Below are 24814 nucleotides of genomic sequence, written 5' to 3'. Positions count from 1 at the left end.
TGTGGGCCGAGAGTGTTGCGAGCATCAATCGAGTTATCATCGTGATGGCTCAAAGACATACAGCTCCAACTAATGAAAGCCAGGCAACAGCTCAGAGAAGCCACAGATGTACAATAATCACAAGCAGAAGAAATCGCCCCAAGTGAGAGATATTCAAGATGACAATCTGTACATTAAGCGTCCAATTTCACTATACAACAAATAGCAAAATCTGCGCGCTATGACGATACTGTATTCAAACCCGAAACAAAGCAGTGCAGTTGTGGTATCGAACTTGGCCCCCTCGGGGGACCGTTGAAGCAAACAAAATCTCAAGAGTCCGGAAAGAAAAGAATCGCTAACAAACCCCCAAATCCCCTCGTTTCAAGCGTCAGCAAGATTAGTTGTTGTCCTAAGCCTGATAGAACAGGGGCGCAGGCCTGGCTATTGCGTGCCTCGCGGCGGATGTCTTTTTCGCGTGTGTTTTTGTATATATTCGAGCCGTGTCTAGTAGATAGACCGCCGCGGCGAGGGTCCGGGGTGGCGGAGATGGCGGCTGTGCATGTGGAAGCTGTACAGTGAAATGCACTGGCGCACAAGCGCTGCCGTCGAGGTCGTCAGGTCGTGGCCATGGCCCTGGCCAGTCGACTATCCAGAAGTATCCAGGAGGGAGGGTTAGGAGAGGGTATAAGGAGCAGGCCTCCGGCAGCGATCTGTGCTGTCAGAGATCCAGAAGAATGAGAACCGGTGCGCCAGCGTACTCGTTCATCATGTCATCAAAAACAAAAGGGAGCGGTTACATCTCCTCGGCCAGGCTCTCGTCGCCGACTTCGCGCCACTCGCGGCTCTGCTCGGTGAGATTCTTGATGCCGGGGATGCGGGCGGCCCAGAGGCTCTCGGAAGGCGTGCGGAAGGAGAGGCCGCGCTGGGAAGAGATCACGCCGATGGTCTGGAGCACGGCTTTGCGCGAGTCGCGGCTGAAGACAGCCGGGTGCGTGATCCATTCCAGGCTGCTCTCCAGCTCGAAGTCAAGAGCTGACATGGCTCTGGTGTCGATGCCGGCGGCGGGGGTGAAAGTGTGGAGAGTTTCCTGGCGCGGCGGAGACGATGCGCGTGTGCCGTTGGAGGAAGAGTTGTAGTTGGACTCGGTGGGAGAGTTTCGCGCGTCGGTAGTCTTGGGCGTGGGCGGGAGACCGCCGCTTGGCGGAGGAGGAAGGGGTGGCAAGCCACCCTTGCCGAGACCTTTGAGAATACTGCGTGTCTCTGCGAGCAAATGGTGAGCACGCTCGTTTTGACCCCGTGACACGAGTGTCAAGGAGCGCGAAAGCATGTCCGAGGTCAGAAGCTCCATGCGCCTCTGGACGATGTGTGGGTGAGGTGGAATGGGCGGGGAAGGCGGGCGTGTCGATTTGCGTGCGTGGGGAAGCATTGTGATCGCCAGAAGTGACGGTCGTGGTGCGTGTGTGAGATGGCCCTCCCGCAGGATGTCACCCCAAGAGAGGTCTGCCTGAAGCAGAGGGAGCTCTTCCACGGAGAGAGTGCGCATCTCTTCTTGGTCGAGAGGACCACCAAGTGCTTCAAGCCCAGAGATCATGCTCTCCCAAGGATCGGCAGGCACATGGTCGGGAGTAGCGTTGTCTGGTGCGATAGCGAGCTGCACGAGGATGTCTCTCTTGTCGCCAAATCGCAGGTCACCCAAAGATGCTTCCGCGTCGCGGCCGGTGGCGCGCTTGGTGATGTGCAGAGCGCCACTGATCTTGACGAACTTGGCTGGGGAGCCCTCGGGGATCCGAAGCTTGACCTTGACGTTCTGATGAGAAGTGGTTTGTAAAGAACCCAAGCAGCCAGCCACGCACTCGCGCAGCATCATCCAGTCCTTGACGTAAGTGTACGAAGCTTTGGTGCGAGTTGACAATTCGACCATGGTATCAGGCTTGTGCGTAAGACCGAGACCGAAAGAGTGAATGGAGATCTTCGCGGCTTCCGCGCGGGAAACAACGAAATCAACGCTGTCAGCGTCCGATGTGGGCGAGTCGCTGATGAGCATGATGCTGGACAGCGGGTTCGAAGACCGGCGTTGCATGAGAAGATCCATCGCAACATTGGCACCCTCAACAACATCCGCACGCATGCTCTTCTGGCCAACGGGTCTGATTGAGCTCAAGACCTGCGACCAGCCCTTCCAGTTCTTCGAGGTCATGCCCACAAGAGGGACACCACCAGCGGCCGAGCCGAAAGTAACCAGACCCATACGATCGTTTTCGCCCAGATGCGATACCAGAAACCGAAGCGAGTCTCGCAAGAGGTTGATCTTGAGGCCTTGCATGGAAGACGATACCGGGATCACGACAACGACATCCACAGGGACGTGCAGTGAAGATGCGCTCAGGCGCATGTCCTGGCCACCAACGCGCGAGCTGGTGTACTCCGTTGGTGCAGTCGCAACTGATCGGTTCGCGCCATACGAAGAGTGTGCTGATGACGCACGCTTGGGATTCGACGATGGACGGCCTTTGTAGTCGTCTTCGTCAGTGCCGGAGGAATCCTGGCCGTATTCTGCTGTGTGGGGCTCCAAGGCGTCGAACTGGTCCAGCTCGGTCAGCGCGCGACGCCAAATCTCAAGCTGGTTTCGGTCGGAGAACATCAGGTGAAATTGAGGCAACTCCGCGACGGAAAGACTGAGAGTTAAGATCCCGAATTCTGCCAAGGTCAGTCAGTATCGATCAACATCTCACGCACGTGAATCAAACTCACGTTGAACGTATTCCACCTCCTTCAGGTGCTTCTTGATGAGGATCGAACCCTTCAAAGTGCACTTCGGTTTCGCCTTGCTGGGAACCTCAGAACCATCCCATTGTTGGCTTGCACCGGACGAGAGCTTCTTCTCCTTGACGCAGATGAGCATCTCCTCGAACAAGAAGCATTCCAGCTCCTGCCACGACTGCCGGTCCTTGCCAACACGCATAGGTCCGTGCAAGAGAAGCCTTCCGAATCGCGAGATGTCCAGTCCATGCCAGTTATCCACCCTCGTGAAAAGGTCGTTCTTAGTTGCCTCCATGTTCTCCCGATATCCGTACGACTCGTGAACGCTGTCAATGGGGCGATGTGTCTCCGCTGACCTGAAAGACTTCGTCTTGCCAACCATCTCTTCTGGGCCAGGATGATGGGAGGGGACAGCGGCGCGCAGGTCTTCGGGCGTAGGCTGCCACTTGCCATCGACGACCTCCACGGTAACAAGACATGTCAAGCTCTGTTGTTGTCGCGACTTGGAAAGGGTCGGGAACTCGCTGCGAACGGTCACTGTAGGTGCGGGGATCGGGTTCTTCGCAGCGCGGCTTCCGCTCAAACGCGACTCCATCGACTGTACGTCGTAATCGTGTCGTCGCGCGTGATGCGTCTCGGCGTAGTCGGCAGTCGATATCGCGGTCGACATCATGCCCTGAGTATCACCGCTCATATTCCTACTGTGGCCATTCGTCGAATCGTAACGTTCATGGCGCTGCGGGTTGTTGCGTACATGCTCGGGCAGGAGGTGTTCCCTAGTGTTGCGGTGCTGTGTCCTCGCACGAGGTGTTTGCGACTGCGGAGATACCTGAGAAGCTTCATGCTGCCATGACGGCGGCGTGGGAGTGGCCTGGGTCTCTCGCGAAGCATCTCTGGGATCAGGAACTTGCGCGGAGCGCACAAGCTTGTTGAGGTTCTCGAAGTCAATGCCCGCTCCTCTGCTAGAATCCAATCCAAGAGGCGCGTCACAAGTCGGACACGATTGCACTTCGAACTCTTTGATGTACTCGTAGAAGCAGGCCTCGTGTGCAACATGGCCGCAAGAGAGCTGGAGGATGCGCTCGCCGCGGAGAGTGTGCTCCAGAGGTTCCTCGCATGCGGCACACTGCGCGCCGATGAAGGTGCGTTCGCGGCGCGACTCGCGCCCTTTTGCGGCGAGCATACTGTTGCGCTGAGCTTTCAACCGTCGTGCGGGTGCAGGCCTGACTTGAGTCGCCGGTCCAGAGGGTTGTCGATCGTCAAGGCTGGAGGTGTGCTGATGTGGGCGCAGGGAACTGTTGTCGATGTCCTGCTTGCGGAGCGCCAGAGGGTCTTCCCTGATCGCTAATTGCGGCGAGACAACGTCAGCCCTGTGTGTCTGAGACAGAATGCGAGCAGCCAGCGGTGAGCTGATGATGGGCTCACCTAGGTTGTCCGTGCTGGCGGTGAACTCGACGTTGCGGCACTTCTTCTGCTCGCGGGCGTCGACGAAACCGGCGGCGATGAGTCTGTCGAGCTGGCGCTGGTTCGATGTCGCGCGCGTCCTGCGCTGCTGGCTCCCCACTGGCAAGGGAGGAGGGATGTCGTCGGCCAACATTAGAGGGCCGGGGCTATAGGAGGGTCTCGTGAAATTGTGGCGGCGGATGGCCCAGTGTTAGGGTGCTAAGGCCAGTAGGCAGGCCGATCAAACTCTCCTCTGGCCGCCGGGGGGGTTGAGACGTCAGGGCCACGAAGACAGCAGGCCCCGAGGTCAGGCCATGGGCGACGGGCGCGTGGAGGGGAGATAGGGAGCCACGGTGGGCGACCCTGGAGCGACGTTGCGGGCATGGAGGCCTGGGCGGGCCATCGCGCACAGTGCGCCGACGGGCAGCTAGAGGGCGCCATGGTCATGCTAGATCCGTGTTCGAGTCGCCGCCCGCAGACGGCCATCCCTGCTAGCCATCGCGCGGCACCTCAGCACGCTCTGCCTTTGACGACGTCCCGACATGCACGACTTAGCAACTTGTTAGCGCGCCGGGGCCTGCTCAGGCACCATGCCGTGCCACGCCTGCCCGCGTGCAGCGCTGCATCTCGTACACTACTACAGCATAGCATTGCGTCCGCAGCTCCTCGCGCGCGTCACGAGAGCGCGCGCGCGCGGAGTTCGCATCCGCACCTGTGATACGCCGGGGCCTCTGCGATCGTCACCATCTCGCGGCCCTGGGCCGTCCCCACGGCGTCTGCCCGCCGCTGCCCGCGGTACATTCGGCGCTCTTCCGGTGCGGCAGCCCAGCCGAAGGGTGTGTCTCTGCCTGCCTGATATAACGTAGCGATATAGCATCGACGCCTTATGAGGCCGCCTGCATCTTGCCTCGCGCTGCTGTTATGATCGTCGTCTGCCTGTCGCCGCCTTCGATGCCATGGACTGCCCTGTTGCAGCTAGCCCAGAAGGTCGGCTTGGTGGTGCACCGGTTCTGTCGTCCTGCCGCAGACACATGAGAGCAGGGATGCGGGCGGCCCATCGCAGCCCGGCGCGACCTCCCCGGCTGTCTGCTTTCGCAGGGGACCCAATAGCAATTACGAAACTTTCGTCTCGCCAAACACCATTGACGCAATTTTGTGCCTGCGAAATGGGAATGTCCGGCCTTGCAAACCCGGCCGCCCACATGCCCACCCGCCAGGGGCAAGCCACTGACATCCTGGGCTTGCCATCCAAACCGCCCGCGCTGCTTGCATGGGATGCCCGGTCCGATGCACAGCCCTTAGGCGAATTATGCAGGCATCCCGCTCCTGGTGGAAAGGATTCGCCAGGGAGGCTTACCGCGGCTGCGGCGCAGCATACAGCCGTACGCACCTCGTCGCCTTCGTTTTAGCCAGTGGTCGTTTGCGCGCGCCCAGCCAGCAAGATGTCGGCATCCTCGTTTCGAGTTCTGACACGCTACACATCGATCGGAAATCGATGTCATCATGCCATAAGACACGATAGGGCACGCTAGCAACCTCCTTTGCTAGGACAGCTAGGTGCAGCGATGATACAGCACAACCCGCTGCCCGGGTCAACCTCAGACGTGCGCCATCGCACTTGCGGCGGTAGTTTCAAACCCCCCAGCTGCCTCGCCTCGTGTTCGCAATATGGCACATGGCGGGGCCTGCTTCGCCTTGCGCGCCTTGCTGTCTCGCCATCGTCGCGGGATTCAAGAAAACGGGTCTGGCATCCCAAGGCCACACGGCGACCACGCGACGACAAGGTTCGCGTCGAGTCAGGCACGCGGCAGTAGTGAAGGATCCATCTCCCTCCTGCGCTGCCGCAGTCACATCTTCCAACCGTCTGGCGTGTGAAAAATGTCCACCTTTCTATTTCCGCCGTGCCGCACGTGTGCAAGTGCGATCCTGCGCTGCGTCTGCCGCCAATGCCCGGCACGTTTTTTGGAATGTTCGAACGCAACGCTCCACGGCATCACGCAACCTAAGGCCGCTCGCGGCTCCCACTTTTTTTTTTCCCGCTCGGCCAGGCTGCAGCAGCGCACGTGCTGGCCTCTTCAACATGTTTTCTGAGATGCCCACAAGCGGTATAGCATCTCATGCGCCTCGCACCGATCGCTTGCGCTGTCTGTATGCACTTTAGGGCATTCTTCGCGCGAGCGAACGTCGTGCGCGTAAACCTTCCGCATCCACAGACCGCCAGAAAGTCGGTCAATCGTCAATGGATGCACCTTGTGCTGCCGCGTTGGCGACCTGCATGCTGCACATCGCGCCGCGAAGCGAAGAACGATTGTGCGACGTGTCAAAAACCTTCGATCCGTCCCCAACCGACGAATGCCGGTCAGGCACGAATTCCACGTAAGGTTCTCGAAGGCCTGGGTAAATACGGGCGAGGGGCATCATTGATTGGTGGTGGTCGCTTAGACATCGACATGGACGTCAGTCCCGCCGCGGGCAGAGGCAATCAGAATACACTTTCGGTGGCTTCGCTTTCGAAGTTTCGTGGCGCCTTCGAGCCCAAAACTCACAATTGCCGCGTCGCGCGTGGGGCCCACTCGCACGACTCCCCCACCGCCAGCCTTATTGAAAACTCACTCTTCCTTCGCGCGTCTGCCACTTCGCCAGTGGCTTGCAGCAGAGTTCGCGGCTACGTTACAGAGTGGTATTCGCTTACGCAGACGCAGGGTCGAAGTGTGAACTCTGTGGATTAGATCGGAGGCGATTGCGTTTGCGGTACATGTTTGTACGTAGAGCCGAGTCGGAGCGACGTTGGCCATGTGCTGGAGGCTTCTCTGCGAGTCACGCGGCGTCGTTCCAGCAGCAGAGCCTCCGACCAGGCTGTAAACGGCAGCGACTCCGAATATTCGATAGTCGACAGAAGTGCCGACCCGCTCTCACATGAGTTGGGAGGTCGAGAGTTTGTTCGACGCTGTTCGAAAGGTGAGAGCCGTAGGAGCGAGTCGCCAGGCGTTGAAAATCACGCCGACTCATCCGCTCATGCGCGGCCAGCCGGGTTCGAAACAAGCATGCGCGATCTGGTGGGCAATCAATCGATCTGGATTTATCTGACACGTCCACGGTCGCCGTTCAGGAGCGGTTGCGCGGGCAGGCCTTGGGCCGCGGTAGCGTCGTCAGGCAGGATGCCCGCCTTCTTCAGGCGTGAAGATCCGGAGAAACGCCAGACCTTTGCCGCGGCTTGCACTGCCGCTGCGACTACTGCAGCCACACGCCGTCCACGCCGCCACGGGCGGGCAGGACTCATGCACTCCGTCTTTGGCTGATGACGAGGCGCCAGAGGCGTTGTGCGAGCGGACGGTGTGCAATTGCCGACATGTCTGGGATCTGTCATTGATCTGGCGGGCGCACCTGTCTACCTACTAGTACTTACTCATGTGCGCATGACCAAGCTGCCCTGACGTGCCCGGGTCCCGCCCACCGCGGCCGATCAACCTTGAGTTGTCAAAGAAACAATGGAAGAGCTTTAGAACGCGGCCCTGCCACGTTTCCAGCCTGGTCTCCGAGCATTAGGCTCAATCCTACGGAACACCTGCTCCTTCGACACCGAGCTGTCTCACAGACGCAACTCTAATAAACAAGTCGCGAGGGTCCAGCCACGGTCAACCACGCGAGCGCAGTCGACCGAGGACTTCAGGCATCCCGCGCTACTGCGGCGCCCATTGCTCCGGCCTTCGCTAGCTTCCACGCGCCCTAAAGAGACAGCAGCATTTGGCCGGGACGCCAATAGCAATAAATCTCCCCGGACGCAATGCGGATCGCCCGCTAGAGCGCACACCGCGTCTTCACGCGCAACGCCCGCGGGACCGAGTCGTGTTGAGGAATGGATTGGCCCCGCCGCCGTTGGTGGATTCACGTCGTGGATCATGATGATACGTAGGGCAGAACGACACCGACCGTCCGCTCGCAGCAGTCCGGCTCGCAGATCATCGTTCGAACGAGGATCTGGCGAGCGGTCGACCAAGGGCGAGCCCTAGGGTAGGTAGGGTTGGTTTCTTCAGTTGGGACGAAGTCAGGGAACGTGCGCCCGTTTATGGGCAGGTCGCCGGAACGATAACATTACCGATACATAACGCGCGCATGCGCCCTAGGGAATCCTACATTCACGTAATGTACGTAGGTTGCGCGATCCTCTTAGCGAAAGCTACAACCCGTGGCTCGATGGAAAGCCTCATCGCTCCCTGCAGGAACCTGCTCAGAATCCTACGGTCCTTTACGCACGCAGGCACACAAATCTCCAAGCGAGGGCTCAATCATAGGCTAAGGAAAGTATCAATGGGCCCTACGGGCTTTCTTGCGATCACATGCAAAGCGTGACGGATGGTTTCGGGATGCTAGTCTTGCTGCTTCCATACTGTACAACCCGCCCCTCCCAATAGACCATATTCCTGGGTATCATTGAATAAAACCATGTTCTCCTGAACTCCTCCAATGCCAACCATCCCCTCTCGAGTTTATCATTGTCATCATTAAGCCGCGCGGGCGATCGGAGTTACGATAATAGGTCTTGTCGAAATTGTCGAGGCAGACATAGAGACACGTCGTCCTTGTGACTGAGGACTTGGTCCGTCAAGTCAGCGTCATTGATTGAGCTGCTGCTGGAAATGCTCGGCCTTGACACGAAGCTTTGGAAGCCCCTTCGCAATTGCTCGTTCATCCATGCACGACGTCCGAAGCTTTGGTACTTCCCGCGTACCAATATATTGGTTACAACATCCGCGGAAGACATGAGAACCCTTTAAGCGCCAGATGCTATGCTGGGCTTCCGGCTTGCTGGGGGAACCATGCTCCTCGCGCCTGGTGCGACACTGGGCTTCCTCGAGTGCACAACGCCATTCTCATCGCTGGTAGGTTCTCTGTTCTGGCCGTAGGCGGCTCCATTTGTTGTCGTCCCTCCCACAGTGAACAGATTCCCACTGCGACTTCCTAGAGCCGATTGTATCATGCCCTTCATGCGGATGTGCTCGTACTTCTTTCGTTGAGGAACAAATGTCGGTCGGTAGATAGGCGCTCCACCCCATGCCCTTGCAATGCCAGCCATAAATTGTTCTTTCTCCTCTTCCTCGTCAACCGGTCCAGAGGGCAAAGCGTCGTCTTCAGGATCTGGTGCATTCGCATCGAAGGCCGCCTTCTGCAGCTTAGCCTGGTTCTTCCGTTGATACTCCATCAAAAGCTTGTCGTAAGGCGCACTACGCCCTGGAACAGCTCTCTTCGCACCCATACTGTGACTCTTGCACGTCAAACTGCGTGCACATTGTCCGCCTTGGGGTAGCTCGACACCACACTGTCTCTCCACGTCGACAGGCGCTTTCGGTTTGGATGCCTTCGCCTTTGCTTCGTCCTTCTTCTTTTTCTTCTTCGTAGGCGCGCCATCTTCACCCTCGTCCGCAGCTTTGCGCTTTTTGCTTGCTCCGCCCTTGATAGCACTCCTTTCACCTTCCTCTTCCTCGTCGCTGTCACCCAGACCCTTCTCTTTCCGCGCGGCCGCGTCCCGAGCGTCTTTGGCTTCCTTCTTCTTGCGCTGTTTCTCTTGCTTCTTGTTCAGACATCTCTCAATGTGCTTAGGCATCGAGTGCTCCATGACAGTCCGCTTGCAGTGGGTGCACTTCAGCATCTTAGGCGTGTCCATCAACGGCCTGCCGGTCGGGAAAGCTTTCGTGATATCCGAGGGCGGCCGCTTGACCAGCGACGGCCTGTCCTTCTTCTTCTCAACTATTGCATATTGTCAGACCCATAGCTCTGCAGGGGTGTAAGGCGACAGCACCGCGTACCATTTGCATTCTCCGAGTCCCAACTGCCCGGCTTCTTGACCACGGGCAAGTTCTCTGAAACCTCCGCCTTCAACTTCGGCGGCGCGGAATCTTCCAAATCTTCAAACAGATTCCCCAGCGGTTTGCTGTCGCGTGACTTCTGGGAAGGCGCGGGAGCTGTCATGTTCAGGTCAGCCTTGCGCTTGCGCGTCGCAATCGAGGACAGCTGTGGGCATACTCTTGCGACTCGTGGCGCCGTTAGGAGCCATGGCGCGTATTATGTGCGGATGATTATCATGTAAAAGGAATGGGCGTGGGCGCAGCGATGGGGAGCTGCGTCGGCATGTGAAAGCACAGGCGTGGACGTGATGATGGAGTAGTGGTGCGGAGGCCTCCGGGGTTCGCGATGAGATGGGCGCCTCAGGCAGAGAAATCCGATCTGCGGCTTACAGCAGCGTCTACGAGATACTTTATTCGTCGCCTTTGGATATCTTGAGCGCACGAACCAGGAGCTACATCGCGAATGATCTCCGGACGTGCCATGATCTTGATCGCTGCTTCGTAATGCTGGTCTAGAGCGGAGCCGCGTCTTGGACGCTGGACGATAAAAAGATTGCTCATATCAGCGCGCCAGCGGCAACGCGTCGATGCCTTTCATAACCACAATGGACGACAAGCAACAGACTTTCCAAAAGTTGAAGCCTTTATGCGTGGGCCTGAGTCAGAGTGTGGTGGCTTTGAACGGATCAAGAGGCAGCATTGCGGAACTCACTTCCAAGCTGGAGATACTCGACCGCGCCACTTCTTCACTCTCGTCCGCCAACAGTCCTTTGGACGAGAAGCTCGCCGACTACATCTTCTTCCCGCTATCGCAGGTTCTCAAGCTCAGTCAAAAGGTCTCGCTGCGATGTCTGGAGCTTACTTTGTCAATTCTGGCAGTGCTGATCGCCCAAGGCTGGCGAAAGCGTCTGCAACCCCAACTAGCAAACCAGATCCTGATCCTGTGTACTCTTCTGGCTAGTGACAAGCCTTCTGGATTGGCTTCGAAGGAGACTACAGTGGAGCTGCGGACGCATGCTTTACGATGCTTGAAGGCTACCTTCGAGGCCCTCGGCGCATCTGAAGCTGGTCGAGAGTTGTGGCAAAGCGGGTCGATTATGCCGCAACTCGGCCAGACAATAAGTACAGCACTGGATGCTCTGGTTGAGGGTTTGGATCTTGCAATCCAGTTGGCCGCTGCGAGTACATTGAAGGCTATCGTTACTTCAACGGATAAGAAAGATATTCTGGCTGGGTTTCTGCCTGGGATCATGTCAAAGCTTACGAAAGTCTTGACGCCGCAGACTGCGCAACGCCGAAATCACGAGGTCATCACTACTTGTCTGGATGTTCTCACACATCTGTTGCTTGCTACAGTAAGCGATGGCGCTGCCGCGGACCACGTTAAATCAAGCACGTCACACGGAACAGGTGCTGCTCGCGTGATCGATTCAAAGTGGTTGGAAGATGCTTCAATCCAGCTCAGACCAGCTCTTGCGAGTGTCCTTCGGCTAAGAAATCACGAAAGGGACGACGTGAGGCTGGCGATTGCGAAACTATGTCTATTGATTCTAGGTCGGTGCCAGAAGACCTTGTCAAATTGTGCTAGTATGGCACTCGAGGCGCTCATAGCGCTGTCAGATGGACAGTCGTCAGCGGAGATTAGCGCAGAAGTTGAAGGCCTTATCCATGCAGATCCGACTCTGGCCGTCTCGCTACAGGAGCTTCTCCATGAATGGCTGCAGTCTCTGCCTCGCATTATGCAATCTGCTGATGAGCAAGCGAAGTCGCAAAGAATACAACGAATACGCACCGCATACGAGGTCCTACAGAATTGCGGTTACGGGACCACTGTTCTTGATAGGCGAATCGGGCTTGCGTTGCGCGATAGTGTGGTAATAGCGCTTGAAGGGTCTAAGAGATCGCAAGAACCCACAATCTCCATTCAGCCAACGCAATCTCTTGACATTGAAGTCCTGTCAAATATTGAGGGCAATGTCAGTTTCGGCTCTGCGCTTGTCCAACACCGTGGCCACGAAGAAATACTGAAGGACATTGAAGCGTTCATGGCAGCAATGGCAGGATCGGCATCCTCTAATGCTTTAACGGGCGATATACTGCGAGATCTTAGCGGCGCCCAAGACAACACCATGCTTGCAAACTTTTGGCTCTTATACGTGGCGGCTAAATCCGCATCGAAAAAGACCAACAGTGTTGACGACTTTCTAAACTTCAGCACTGACCCGGCTTTGACAAAGCAGGACCTCGTTGAAGAACTGTACGCTCTATCTTTGGATGTGCTGAATCAGCCTTCAGACCAAATGTCAAGCAATCGTCTGAAGTCTCTCGCACTTCGCTCGCTCGCTCTTCGAGCCGAATGTGCAGGGGAAGAGTTCCAGGTCGAGCTCATCGACGCCTTATACCCTGTGCTCCATACTCTAGCCACACCTGATGCACAGCTTCAACGAGACAGTATCATTACCCTGAACATCATGACGAAAGCATGCGCATACAAAAGCACACAAGATCTCATCGTCGAGAACGTGGACTATCTCACAAATGCTGTAGCGCTGAAGTTCAACTCTTTCGACGTCTCACCTCAGGCACCACAGGTCCTATTAATGATGGTGCAGCTTGCGGGACCTAGCCTGCTGCCCTACCTAGAGGACACGGTTGAGAGCATATTTGCCGCTCTCGAAGATTTCCATGGTTACCCTCTGCTCGTTGAACTTCTGTTCAAGGTCCTTGCCATCATGGCTGAAGAGGGTGTCAAGGCGCCGCAATTGGCGATTACGGATGTGCGGTCTGATCATTCCAAGCAACAGTTGGCCAAGGTGTGGCTTTCAGAAAGCATGGCTGACTTGGTGCATCGCATCAAGACCAGGTCTGAAGAAGACGTGGAGGACGTTGAGGGAGTGACTTCTGGTGATAGGAAGAGCGAGAGCTTCCCGGGGCGTCCTTGGTCTCTTGAACAAGAAGACGGTAGCGGTGACGATGATAAGGATGCTTCGCCCGCCGAAGCTCAAGAAGAAGCCGATGAGGAGAAACCGCCACCTGCACCGAAGACCTACAATTTGCTCCTCAAGATCACAACGTTGACTCAACATTATCTTTCTTCCGCTTCGCCGTCGTTGAGAGTCTCCTTGCTTGGATTAATCCGCACCGTGGTGCCCGCAATCGCACAGCACGAGAACTCATTTCTCCCTCTGATCAACACTCTCTGGCCAGAAGTCACTGCACGCTTGGGAGACAGCGAGCCTAACGTACAGGCAGCAGCCCTGAACATAATCAGCGTATTTTGCAGACACGCTGGAGACTTTATGCGCTCACGCATGGTGCAGCTATGGCCTCTGTTGCAAGAGATACACCACCGAATCTCTAAGGAGATCGTCTCGTCAATGCATCCTGCAAAGCCTCAAAGCGAGCGGCGTCAGCTCGAAACCAAAGGAAAAGGAGGGCCTGCAGTAAGCAGAGCTTCTCCATCCCTCAATTTAGCTCTCATGCGTATGAAAGCGGTGCCGACCGACTACAGCAACACACTCACTCGGATGCTGTGGGCTGCCGTCGTCGATACGGTTACAGTCACCGTACAGCACGTCCCGCTCTCGCCCGAGATGTTCGACAGTGCCCTGGATCTTTTGGAGCCTTGCTTGAATGATGAGGCGGTGCAAACGGCTTTGGAAGCACAGAACGCGGACGCCGTCTGGCTGATGAAAATGAAAATTGGCAAGCTGGGTAAGATTGAGATGCCCGCAAGCAGAGATAGGTGGCGATGGGCCGTTGCCGGATGAGCATAGGTAATTGTCTGAGCACTGTTCCAAGTATTTTTGCTCTACAACCACTTTTGTACAACACATTGCTTACGAGTCTGCTGCCAACATGCAAGACAAACATCAAGGAAACCCTGGTAAGATCAAAAGAGGCCCGAGGCAAACTTTCACAACACCAGGCTTTGTTCCACGGAAACATCAGCCTCTGAATCCCAAGTACCTCCGAGACAACCATACAATGCCTTATAGGGAGTTGGACACGTGTGGCAAGTGTGTTTGCGCCACGTTTGGGCGCGCCGAGCGTCTTGTTTGCACGCTGCAGACCGCCTGAAGCCGAGGCAAACAGTTGGGCATATCAAGCCTCAACATCTGACAGCAAGGTCGTAGCACCGAAGATAAAAGGATGGCAGATGGTCTCTGTCTTGGTATCGTCTACTCAAAGCAATTCTTCACGTCTTGGTTACTTCCGCTTGTTGTCTCACTGAATCACTGCCTTCATCGCCCCCTGACTTTGTTCAGCCACTGCTACCACCCAAGCAACCTCAGCAATAGGTGCTTCGATCCGATTGCAAGATAACACTACACTGCTCGCCACAGGTCATCAGCGAGAAGTCAGCAGCCATGTGTTTCCACAAGTACACGCACTACCTCAAGTGCAAGACACACGTTCCTCTTCACACTCATGTCTGTCCGAAGAACATCACCGAAGACATATCGCGGGTGATCTTCTGCGAGAACTACAGAACCACTCGCGAAGACAAGGACGAGCCATGCCCATTCTGCTTGGTCTTGGAGAAAACACAGCGTCTTAACGTCCGCAAGGTGGCTCCGTCAAAGTCGGATGCATACCCCAGTCCGGCACGCACTGTGACACCGCAAGCAGAGCCTCACATTTGATGCCACGTGCCGGTCACGCGGCCAGTGCCTTTGTCTTGGTCATCGACTTATCTACGCATTCCCAAAACAACACTTTACCTCATGCTTGGTCTTCGATGCGGTTTAGCGAAGGTGCAAGACGGAGCCTGGTAGAAACGGCAATACACTACAACTGCCTCAAGCGTCAACCGAAAATTACCGACACCTTCAGTCCCTTCTGATATGGCATCTATTGTTGCGCAATTGATCACGAAAGTTTCCACGTTAATTTCTCGAGTTTTGATCGTCTCTATTCAGTCACAGTACTCAACCAACGGTTTTCCATTTCGTTCCAAAGCAAACACCATTTCCGGCATCTACTAACATCCGGTCAAGCCGACGCACGCTACAAAGCTTCGCCCTTGGCGGCATGCACGCTTGGTGTCACAGCCTGAAAAGCGAGTTTGAGACAAAGAGACGAGGGTCGAGGACGCACTGCTGTCGTTTCCCAATGTTTTACGGTTTTTGGCAACCTGGAAGCGTGGCGTGGTGGCTTCCGTGCCCCATAAGCAGTGCTGCGAGCGTGATATTGCGAAACCTTTCGTAGATAGCGTAGAGACTCTTTACTACGCATGCATATATACGAACGTGTATTTTCAACATCTTTTCAGGTGATGTCTTCCCTTCGAACAGTTGGCGTACATCCAATTCGTGGACCTGGGCGCAAGAAGCACGCTTGCCTCCATGTGGGATGGCACAATTCTTCAGGCACCAGTCCCGCCCTTCATCGACCTATGGAGGATTTGCAATTATTTGGAGTTCACGCAAGTCTACAAAATAAAATAATCTAACAAAATTGGAATTCATTTGTCTTTGTTGGCTGGTGGTAGGATAGTTACAACAGAGAAGCGGCATGGAAGATGCCGGCAAGCTCTCCGGAGTCGTTCAACTCCATTACGAGTACAGCAAGGAATCGGCAGTCCTCAAAGTAATATATGAGAGAACAACGTTCATTCTGAAAGCCCCATCAAAGCTCTTGACGAGCTCTGATGGGCCACCGTACAGGGTCCTACTCGACTCATACGTCCGTGTCACGGAAGACACCAAAAGAGACCACTTTTTGGGCGTCCTCTCTTCACTGCGAGACCTTGTTCTGGCACCGTTCTGGCCTACAATAAAGACACTCGCTCAGCCCACCGATCCCTCTCAACCCATAACACTGCGCGACTTTACCAACACCAATCACTATCACCTCAGCCTCTCCACCGAAGACCACATCTCCACCGACAAGCACACGATCGAGCCAACATACGATCTGCTCACACGTCCAATCCCCAACCTCCAGCTCCCTCCAACCCTGCCACGATTCGACGCAAGCGAGGTGACATTCTCCCAGAGAGACTTCGAGCCCTCCGCCACAACCCTACCCATCAAAGCCACCGTCAACGACGAAACGAGATTCTTTAAACCCGCGACAAACCTAATGTACCCTGAATTCGTGAACGCACTATTTGCAAACATCGCCTTACACGAGAAACTGGGTCCCGTCCCAAGCATACCCCGTCTAGAAGGCATAGTGACGACCTCCGAGAGCCCGCCGTGCATAGTCGGCTTCCTCACGGCGTGGGTCGATGGGATGAAACTGGCCGATACGCCGGTGGCGACGAGGCAGGCGAAGATTTTGGATTGGCAAGCGACGGTCGAGGAGACGGTGCGATCGCTACATGGGCTGGGTCTCATGTGGGGGGACGTCAATGCCCATAATGTCATGATTGATTCGAGCCTTCGCGCATGGGTTGTGGATTTGGGTGGAGGTGGGCAAGGTGCCGTGGAGGCGGTCGAGGAGTATATACTCGCCTCGCAACCGCGCGAACACGCGTCCAAGGGGGATGGAAAGCGTTCAAAGATGTCCAGGGAAAAGCAGGATGAGGAAGACATGAGAAAGGAGCTCGACGCGATCGGGAACATGATGAGGGCACTCTATTCCTTGAACCCAGAGGAGAGCCAATACCTAGGCCCGTTTTTCTACAAATCGCCCTTGGGAAGCTAGTAAAAAGTCCTTACGGCGGTATCGAAGTTCAACGCAGGTGTAAGAATGCAACTCTCGTACAAAGTATCTCTACCGCCAAAAACTTCCGGCGAGAAAATCGGACCGATTGATTGCTCCATCGCTATGCCCCATGAGAAAAGTAAAAGAAGAAACCGAAGTCCTTGCGCCGATCATCAATGAGGTTCGTCATCTTCGTCTTTCTTTCATCGCTCGTCATCGTGATTTTTGTTCGTTGCCGTGCTTTCTTGCTCCTACAATATGAGGGAGAGCAACATGCGGTCGACCATCATGTATCCTCCCCAAAGCGATGAAGAACAAACAACACCGCACTTTCTGGCTCAATTTCGTCGTTGTGCCCTGCATCATCCATCGGACCCACAACCTCAAGCATCCTCATCCTCAGTGTCCTCGAAAGCGCTGCTATCGCCCTCGTCGTCCACCTCGTCCTCGCAGCCCGCAAGTTCAATCTCCATCAGCAGCGAGTCGAGCTGCACGGCAGCGGGGGCAAGGTTCCTGTACTCCTCCGCCATCTCCTCGCTCAGCCTCGGATAGACATCCTCCACCTTCGCCTCTTCTTCGTCATCATCCTCGTCAGCGTCCTCGAGAGCCTTAGCGGCCCGATTCTGCGCCTCCTTCGCCGCGCGCAAGACCTTCTCGCACGACGCCAGAAACCCGGTCATCCACACGCGGGCATCGCTGAGCACAGCGTGGACCTGCGGGTACGAAGCGCGTTCGTCGACGTCGCGGGCATCGAGCAAGAAGCGCATGCACTGGTCCGCCAGCGAGCGGACGGTGAGCGAGCGGGCGACGTCCAGGTCCGTTCCGTACACATCGCGCGTTGCCGAGGCTCTCGAGACGCAGTCCGCGACGAAGAAGTGAGAAGCTAGCCAGGCGATGGTGCGCTTGGAGGCCTTGGACTGCGGGAGCAGCCAATGAGGCGCCCAAACGGCGACGTATTTGGTGACGCCGATGGGCGCGAAGTGCATGACGGTCTCGAAGAACTCGAGCATGAGCTTGTAAGGCGGCTTGTCGTGCTCTTTGACGCCCTTGATCACCTCGGAGATGATAAAATCCGATTCTGGGGAATCGCCGCAGGATGCAATCAAAGCCGTCACCATGTAGAACAGCGGGAGTCGGTACACCTCGTCTTTGCGCAGCAGACGTATGAGAGATTCGCTAATGATCTGTCGCGTCTCCATATCTGGCGGCGACACAGAAATCATGCGCTGAATGAGCTGAGCAGCGGGGAACTCAGACCAATCGCTCGTGTCGGCATTTTGCCAGATCGCAAGCGCCATCCACTTGAGGAGAGGACTGTCAGGACGGATCTTGTGGGTCAGGAGAGCTTGCAGGATGGACGACCTGGTCTCCACGCTCGTCTCGGCCAGCTCCCAATCATCTTGTGCACTGTTGTTAACGTTCAACAGCACAAGACCCATGAACTGCCACAAAGGTGCAAACCCGACTCTGCGCTTCTTAGCCGCGTCACGGAGGTTTGGCATGCTCTGAGATCCTGCGTCGAACGGCAGCGACATCGCGACGTCCAATATCCACGATATGTACCCAGCGTCGCAGACAATTTCCGTCTCCGCGTGTCCCATGACCGAAACTTCAAATGGGACCGAGAAGAAGTCCACGAACCTGAGATGGCGATCGTCGAGACTGCTCAGCTGCGTAGCATGCACGGTGATGAGCTTACGCACGTCCTCCTCGTAGTTGACTTCATCATTTTCTCTGATGTGCGTGAGACATTCCCTCAAGAAAGTCCGCATCGAATTGCGTGTCACCTCGTTGTCGTGGTCGACGATCTGAATGAAGAAGCTCGGATCGGCGCAAATTTCCGAGATCAAACAATGCACGAGTTTCGGGCACGATGTGGTCTGCATCTTCAGAGTGAGCAGGAAGTGCGAGAGCTTCTGCGGAATGTTCTCGGAAAGCAGCACATGCTCCAGGTATTTGATCGCGCATCGAGCCAGCAAGACAGTAAGTGAACTATTCGCAGCAGAGCTCTCCTGACCACCGCTCTTCGAAGCAGTCTCCGAAGTTGGGGATGAGTCCTCGCTCGCCACAGGTTCAGAGGCGCGTAGGTGGAAGTCGTGGGTGATGTCCATGATAAACTTGTGAAAGCCGCTGTCGAAGACCTGAGCGGTACGTTGACGGGAAACATTAACCTCGTGGACCTGTTGGAAGAGATCATCGGGCATGCTGACACGTGGCGGGAGGACTGTCGTTGAAGGCAAATTCCCATAAGGCTCCGTGATTGCGGAAGACGCCTTCTGGAAAGAGCTCTCGCGCTGGTAGAACAGCACGTACCCGTTGTGGGTGCGGTTGCCGCCACCGAAGCATTCGTTCTGAACCTCTTCGAAGCCCTGTGCAGGGCGAGAATTCGTATCCTCGAGTCGGACCCACTGACTGATATTAGGGTCGGGATACCGAAGGCGGACGTATGACCAGTAGTGGCCGAACGTCAAGATGCCAGAGTGAACAATGACTCCAACGAGCTTGAAAACATCCGGCGTAGTCGAGCCGTCTGCATTGCCCAGATGGCTGAGTTCATACTGCTTAAGGTCGATCTCCTCTGGGAACTGGAAGAAATCGTTGTTCTTCGACTCCTGGCCCATCATGTCAAAAGTAAATCTCTTGAGACAGACGGTCAGGTGGTCCGGAACATCCTCCAAGCACGTCCTGCGCATAGCGTCGACAAGCTTGCCTCCGTTGTCCGCATCGCAAGAAAGGCATTTGTACTTGTTCGCGCCTTGCATCGGCTCGCCTTGGACGAACTCGGCGAGACTGTCGGCCAAGCTCTGCTTGTTTTGCACAGTAATAGACAAGTCACTGAACGGCTCAGTCCGAGCAGAGACATGGCCGCAAGAGCCCTGAACCTGCGTCGCTAGCTTGCCAGAGAACATCCCATTGAACGCAGCTCTCGCGGGAGGATCAGGCAAGCACGACTCCAGAGCGCTCATGAAGATCGTGTAGAATCCGTGCACATCTTCTTGAGTATCAACCGAGATGTTGAGGTACCTGGCAAGCTCTTGCGTGTCGACCCAGGGCTGAACCAAATTCTGCATCTGGGCGAACAGCTTCTTCACGTGCCACAGAAGATCCTGGTTCGAGGCGTCGAGGAGCGGAGTGTCGAAGATGAATTTGCGGAACTGTACGTTCGAGTACATCTGCTGGAGCAAGGAGTTCATGTAGCAGGTCATGCCAAGATTGGAGAGACCCGAACAAGCCTCAGGAGCCCTGAGATACTGTCGCGGGTTGAACCAAGCACCCCGAACTCGCTCTATCCATTGTACGGCCTGCGTTGTGCGTCCCAGCAGCCATCCGTAGGTCTCCTGGTCATCACAGACCTTACGGACGATTTCCAGACATGTCGCTCTCGAGCTTGCGTGATACAGCGGGGTCGGAGGTACATTAGTGGCGCGCGCATGAACAATGGTCGGGGCTTTCGGCTCTGCCAAGTCGTCATCTAACGCAGAAACGTCGCCATGACCGCGGAGAGTAAGGTTAGTCGTTGAGGAAGAGTGTTCCCCAGCCACCGTCATCTCCGTTAAAGAGGGCTTGGGGTCATCGCAAAACAGCAAGCGGTCCCAGATATGGACCGCCAAGTCTCCGAGACGCAAAGGCTGCTTGAAGCTCTTGAGGACGTCGATCGAGATGCTCAGCAAAGAAAGTAAATCCAAGAACTTCCGGTCGACCAAAGGAAGATCTGCTGTCTCAGAGTGGCGGTACTGCCAGACATGCTGCACAAGCTTCTCGATGATCGAGCGGACACTCGCGTCGTTCGTGTGTACAGTGCTGTTAGCCCACATGACCTCGCCGAGCAGTGAGAAGAATCCATGAGTCAGACATTCCGCCTTCATCGCGGTTGGGAGCAACGAAATCAGCGTTGTCAGATATGAGCTCCCGACCAGATCGGGCCTCTCTTTGACAAAATCGCCCATTAGCACGGACGTTGTGTGCGACACACTAATGTCCTTGCTGAGAAGAAGGCTCTCATGGGCGTCGGCGAAGCGTTTGTCGCTGTGGATTCCTTCCCAAAGCCCATCAGTTCGTGCCAGCTGTAGCACCACTGAGTATGCAAGTCTACTGAGCTCTGCGCGATCCGAAAGTTGAGTCGATTGCGGGTGTTGGCGTGGCGACTCATGGAGGTCCAGCTCTTGAATCTGCTGAGTGATTTTAAGTAAGCGTAGTCCCAGCTCCTTGGGATTTTCCAAATAGGGAGGTGGCGGGCTGTTCTGAGGACGCTCTTGCAAAAAGCTGACAAGGCCAGGCAGACACTCGAACAAGACGCTCGGAGACACCGGTCTCGTGGAATCCAGCAGCAGCGCAGAGAGCAATTTCGCGCCGTGCAAAATGAAGTTCTGATCAGCCACGCCAAGCTTGTTACATTCGTCAAGATGGCTCGCCAGGATGTGGATGGAGTACAGGGTCCTCCACTGGCGATCGCGAGGGAAAATCTCGTCGAGCGAGGCATTCTGATCAAGGACGCGGCGACGAGTGGGCATGGGCGGCGAGACCTCAGCCAGGAAGTGATACACACGTTCAGCAACCTCATCCTCGGCATCGAGCAGCTTCTCCAGGACCTCAAAGCTAGCAAGGACTATCCGCTCGACTGCACTGGTCGAGGCGAAGACCTTGCCAAAGTCGCAGTCAAAAGTGTAGCGTGGGCGGATAGAAACGACACTCGAAGCCTTGATGCCCGCCTCGTGCAACGTCTGAGAAGATATGTCTTCAAGTCTTGTCAATGAACCGTTGCGAACGAGATCATGGTCGTCAACTCCGCTAGTCGACCGAAGGGCCTCGCCCAGATCAGAGATGTGGCAGTTCTCTAGAGCCTGGACTGTGCGTGCAATGGGATTGCTCTGCGGTCCATGAATGTGGACAACGAACTCAATGCGCTCAGCCTCGTCGCTGTCGCCAAGTTCAATAGGGGACACATGGGCAACGTTCATCGGGCTGAGCATTTTGCTCTGATGGTGGATCGTCCTCAGTAGCCCAATCCCGCGAACGAGAGAGACTCTGTGGTTGGACGCATCTGGCTCCTTCTGCAACGTCTGCAGGGAGTCGATGTGCTGGCGAGCGAAAGCCGCTTGACGCGCGACGATGTGCGAGTTGTCACGTAGAATGTTCTTAGGAAACAAGATCCTCGTGATCGCCATCCTGCCTTCGGTGGCGACGCGCTCACTCGAGGTTGTCAAGGTCAGCCGAGTCAGCTGCTGCCACGATGACTCTTCCAAAATCTGCTCAAGCTCATCTGCTTCTTTCTTGCTCTCGGACTCCTTGACCTTCTCGCGCAGGAAAACGATCAAGCGCAAGGTCGCGCAGTCCGCAGACATCATGGGAAGGAATTGCTCGACTCCTCTCTGAAACAACGTCTCGATGCTTGCAGGGTGCTTCACGTGTTGTGGAGCCGAGATGAAGTGATCAAGCGCATCCTCTCTGGCCCGACTATTGATCGCTGAGTCCCCGATCGTACAATCCCAGAGACTCTCTTCGAGCTCCTTGTCTTCCGTACATACGGAAAGACCGATGAAGAAAAGGACGAGGTCTAGACGAATGTTGACAGCATCGAGGACTGAATGATTGCCGATCATCTCCTGTTTCGCATCGCTGCGGACGAAATGTACGAGCTCGTCCAGCGCTGCTCGCACAGGCAAGAGATTCAGAAGAAGCTCAGCCTCCTCTGAGCTTGGATTTCTTGAGAAGATATTGAGCACTTCCATGCAGGTCGTTGAATACTTCGTGCGTCCCTTGATCTCAGCAAGGCACATATGATAAATGACCTTGCGATGATCGACGTTGTAATGCGGGAAGCCCAGAACGGCAATCTCATGGAATGCAGCGTCGCGAAGAGGGATGGTCGACGGCGCTGCCGGATCCGCATCAAGGCGCTTCAGGATATCGAAGCAGATCCGCATCGGCTCGAGCTGCAACTCGCTATCCGGCGGAAAAGAGTGAAACTTCCCGAATGCCTCGGTCAAGAAGGCGATGCCGTACATGCCCAAAGCTGAGGCAGGGGTTTTCGTGTACTTGCGAGCCATGTGCAAGATTTGCGAGGGCTGAATGTATATGAGCATGTTCTTCAGCACCTCGAACGATGCCTTAACAAACTCAGCTTCGACGCTGGTGGTACAAGCTTTCCAGATGAGGTCCGATTCGTTGTCGGTGTAGGTGCCGGTGACGGCCAGGAAAGCGACTACATCCGAGCACTCTTTTACAAGACTCGCGTGAGAATCGGCGCTGAAGATGTACTCGATGAAATTGCCGATCCGCAAGAAGCGTGCGAGATGTTGCAACACCGGATGCTCGATACCTCTGGGATCCGTGCGATGAATGCTGTGAGAGAGTTTTAACAAGTCCCGCAACACCACAATACCCTTGCTCTTGATGTCCAGTATATCGGTTGAAACGTATCCCTTGAGAACCTGAAGCAGCCAGAGGTCCTTAACCAGCTCGGCAAGGACTTTTTGATCGTTGCCGCAAGCTTCTTGCAGCTTCTCTTCCGTCGCAGGCTCATCTACGATACCGCATGCGAAAGTGTTGTCCTCCTTGGTAATTCTGTGGTACAATTGGAGTACGGACGGCAAAGGCCGAGCGATGACGGCAATGCGCAGCACCTCTGACACGAGAGTGATTAGATTGGTGTGAAAGTCCATAGGAAGCGCTCTCGGATGCTTCTGACAGATAGCCGGGACGACGTATTCGTTGATCGACATAAACATGCTGTCGACCTCGTGTGCGCCATCACCGGCGTGGAACTCGTCGTCCGCTCTGCAAAGTGTTCGTGAGAGGATATAAATGACCTGGGCAATTGTGATCCACGCGTCGGTGAACTCGCGCGGCCGGACGCTGAGATTCAGCAGGACAGCGTTCAGCGACGGGATGATCTGATCGTCGGACAGGATGGCTTGTGAAGTTCGGGCGATGCTGGGTCCAGGGCGGAATCCGAAAGTAAGCAAGAAGACCGTGAAAGTCGTGCGCTCATTCAAAAGCCGCGCCAGTAGCGATAGGTACAAGAATAGCGGAATCTGTTGCTGAGAAGACGCGACGGGCTGGGCGGAGTCACGTCTTGCGGCCGGTGCCTCCAGCATTTTGGGGATGAACGATATTACGCGTAAGCACAGCGATCCGAGGGCACTGTAGAGATTTACACCGAGTCGATTCATGCGAACGGGATTACTGCTGGTCTCGAACAGGTCGCCGCATGTCAAGACCTGGTGGGCGAATTCGGCAAGGTTGGTGAAGAAAGGCTCGTCTTCCAGATATTTCGTTTGCCACTGCTTTTTGTCGTGAGCCGTTCCTTGTAGATGCTGCTCAAGCCAGTCGACGAAGCCTTCGAGGATATCCATGCGAAGGAAATCTAATTGGCGGCAAAGTCAGCTGGAACGACACATATCGAATGACAAGGGCAAGAAAAAAAGAAAAACGACATCGACACACCATCGCCTGTAACCAAGCGTCGTAGCTGATACATCTCACTCATAGGCTCGAGCGTACTGTTCGCAAAAACGCGAAACGTATCGCTGTAGGCAGCAGCGTCAAGCACATCGTCGTCGATCATGATGGCGTTGCCGATTTGGTCGCCGACTTCCATTTCCTCGGGTTCGTCAGCCTCGATGAGGACCTCCGGTTCCTCGCTGAGTCGCTGGCGCTTGCGGGCGAGCGAGTCATCGCTGTCGGCGGCGTGGTCGCGGTCCGGGGTGGTAGTGTTGGCGACCGCGGCTCTCGCGCCCGGCGAAGGCGAACTGTTTGCTGTGTTGTTGGTGGTGGTAGACATGACGTCCTGGGGTAGAGCGCGCGGCACGTTCCGGGCTGGCAGCCTCACGAGCGGTAGCGCATGCTGGGATAAGGAAGAAAGTGGGATGGGGAGACAATTGTCGCGTGCGGGCCTGGCGCGAGGGAGCTGTGGCGCGTCAGACAGCGATAGGGTAATAAGTTTGCGGCGGGATGGGCGCGGGTGCAGGTGGGAGGAAGTGAGGTGGGAAGGCAACCGCGACGGGCGCCAAGGACGAGCAGACGCAGCTCTTGCTGTGCTTGTGCGACTGTGCGACTGCGCGCATTCACGCGGGCAGACGGGTGCGGCTTTGCGCAGTGAATAATTGACAATTTGTCGGTGTTGCGTAGAA

The 24814-nt window shown here is 55.8% G+C and overlaps 5 protein-coding genes across 5 annotated transcripts; 2 read left to right on the top strand and 3 right to left on the bottom strand.

Moving 5' to 3' along the window:
* Window positions 1–13: 13 nt before the first annotated feature.
* WHR41_02691 (uncharacterized protein) lies at window positions 14–4528 on the bottom strand. The gene is made up of 3 exons (XM_069371297.1): window positions 4168–4528; window positions 2734–4086; window positions 14–2679 (listed from the first exon to the last, which is right to left on the bottom strand). The coding sequence occupies exons 1-3, from the start codon at window positions 4337–4339 to the stop codon at window positions 776–778; spliced, it is 3429 nt and encodes a 1142-aa protein (XP_069231728.1). The 5' UTR covers window positions 4340–4528; the 3' UTR covers window positions 14–775.
* Window positions 4529–8956: 4428 nt separating this feature from the next.
* WHR41_02690 (uncharacterized protein) lies at window positions 8957–10237 on the bottom strand (the record flags this gene model as incomplete). The annotated part of the gene is made up of 3 exons (XM_069371296.1): window positions 8957–9930; window positions 9990–10145; window positions 10207–10237. 3 exons carry the CDS (start codon window positions 10235–10237, stop codon window positions 8957–8959), a joined length of 1161 nt encoding a protein of 386 aa, XP_069231729.1.
* Window positions 10238–10615: 378 nt separating this feature from the next.
* WHR41_02689 (uncharacterized protein) lies at window positions 10616–13798 on the top strand (the record flags this gene model as incomplete). Its single annotated transcript, XM_069371295.1, has 1 exon — window positions 10616–13798. One exon carries the CDS (start codon window positions 10616–10618, stop codon window positions 13796–13798), a length of 3183 nt encoding a protein of 1060 aa, XP_069231938.1.
* A 1747-nt stretch (window positions 13799–15545) lies between these two features.
* On the top strand, window positions 15546–16682 carry WHR41_02688 (uncharacterized protein; the record flags this gene model as incomplete). Its single annotated transcript, XM_069371294.1, has 1 exon — window positions 15546–16682. One exon carries the CDS (start codon window positions 15546–15548, stop codon window positions 16680–16682), a length of 1137 nt encoding a protein of 378 aa, XP_069231937.1.
* A 383-nt stretch (window positions 16683–17065) lies between these two features.
* Window positions 17066–24465, bottom strand: WHR41_02687 (uncharacterized protein; the record flags this gene model as incomplete). Its single annotated transcript, XM_069371293.1, has 2 exons — window positions 17066–24048; window positions 24129–24465. 2 exons carry the CDS (start codon window positions 24463–24465, stop codon window positions 17066–17068), a joined length of 7320 nt encoding a protein of 2439 aa, XP_069231934.1.
* Window positions 24466–24814: the final 349 nt, after the last annotated feature.

The sequence above is a fragment of the Cladosporium halotolerans genome (assembly GCF_011745625.1).
Source record: "Cladosporium halotolerans strain TM138-S3 chromosome Unknown Sca6, whole genome shotgun sequence".
Taxonomy (NCBI): Eukaryota; Fungi; Ascomycota; class Dothideomycetes; order Cladosporiales; family Cladosporiaceae; genus Cladosporium; species Cladosporium halotolerans.
The sequence above is the reverse complement of the archived record's forward strand: the minus strand, read 5'-3'. Positions and strand labels throughout refer to the sequence as shown.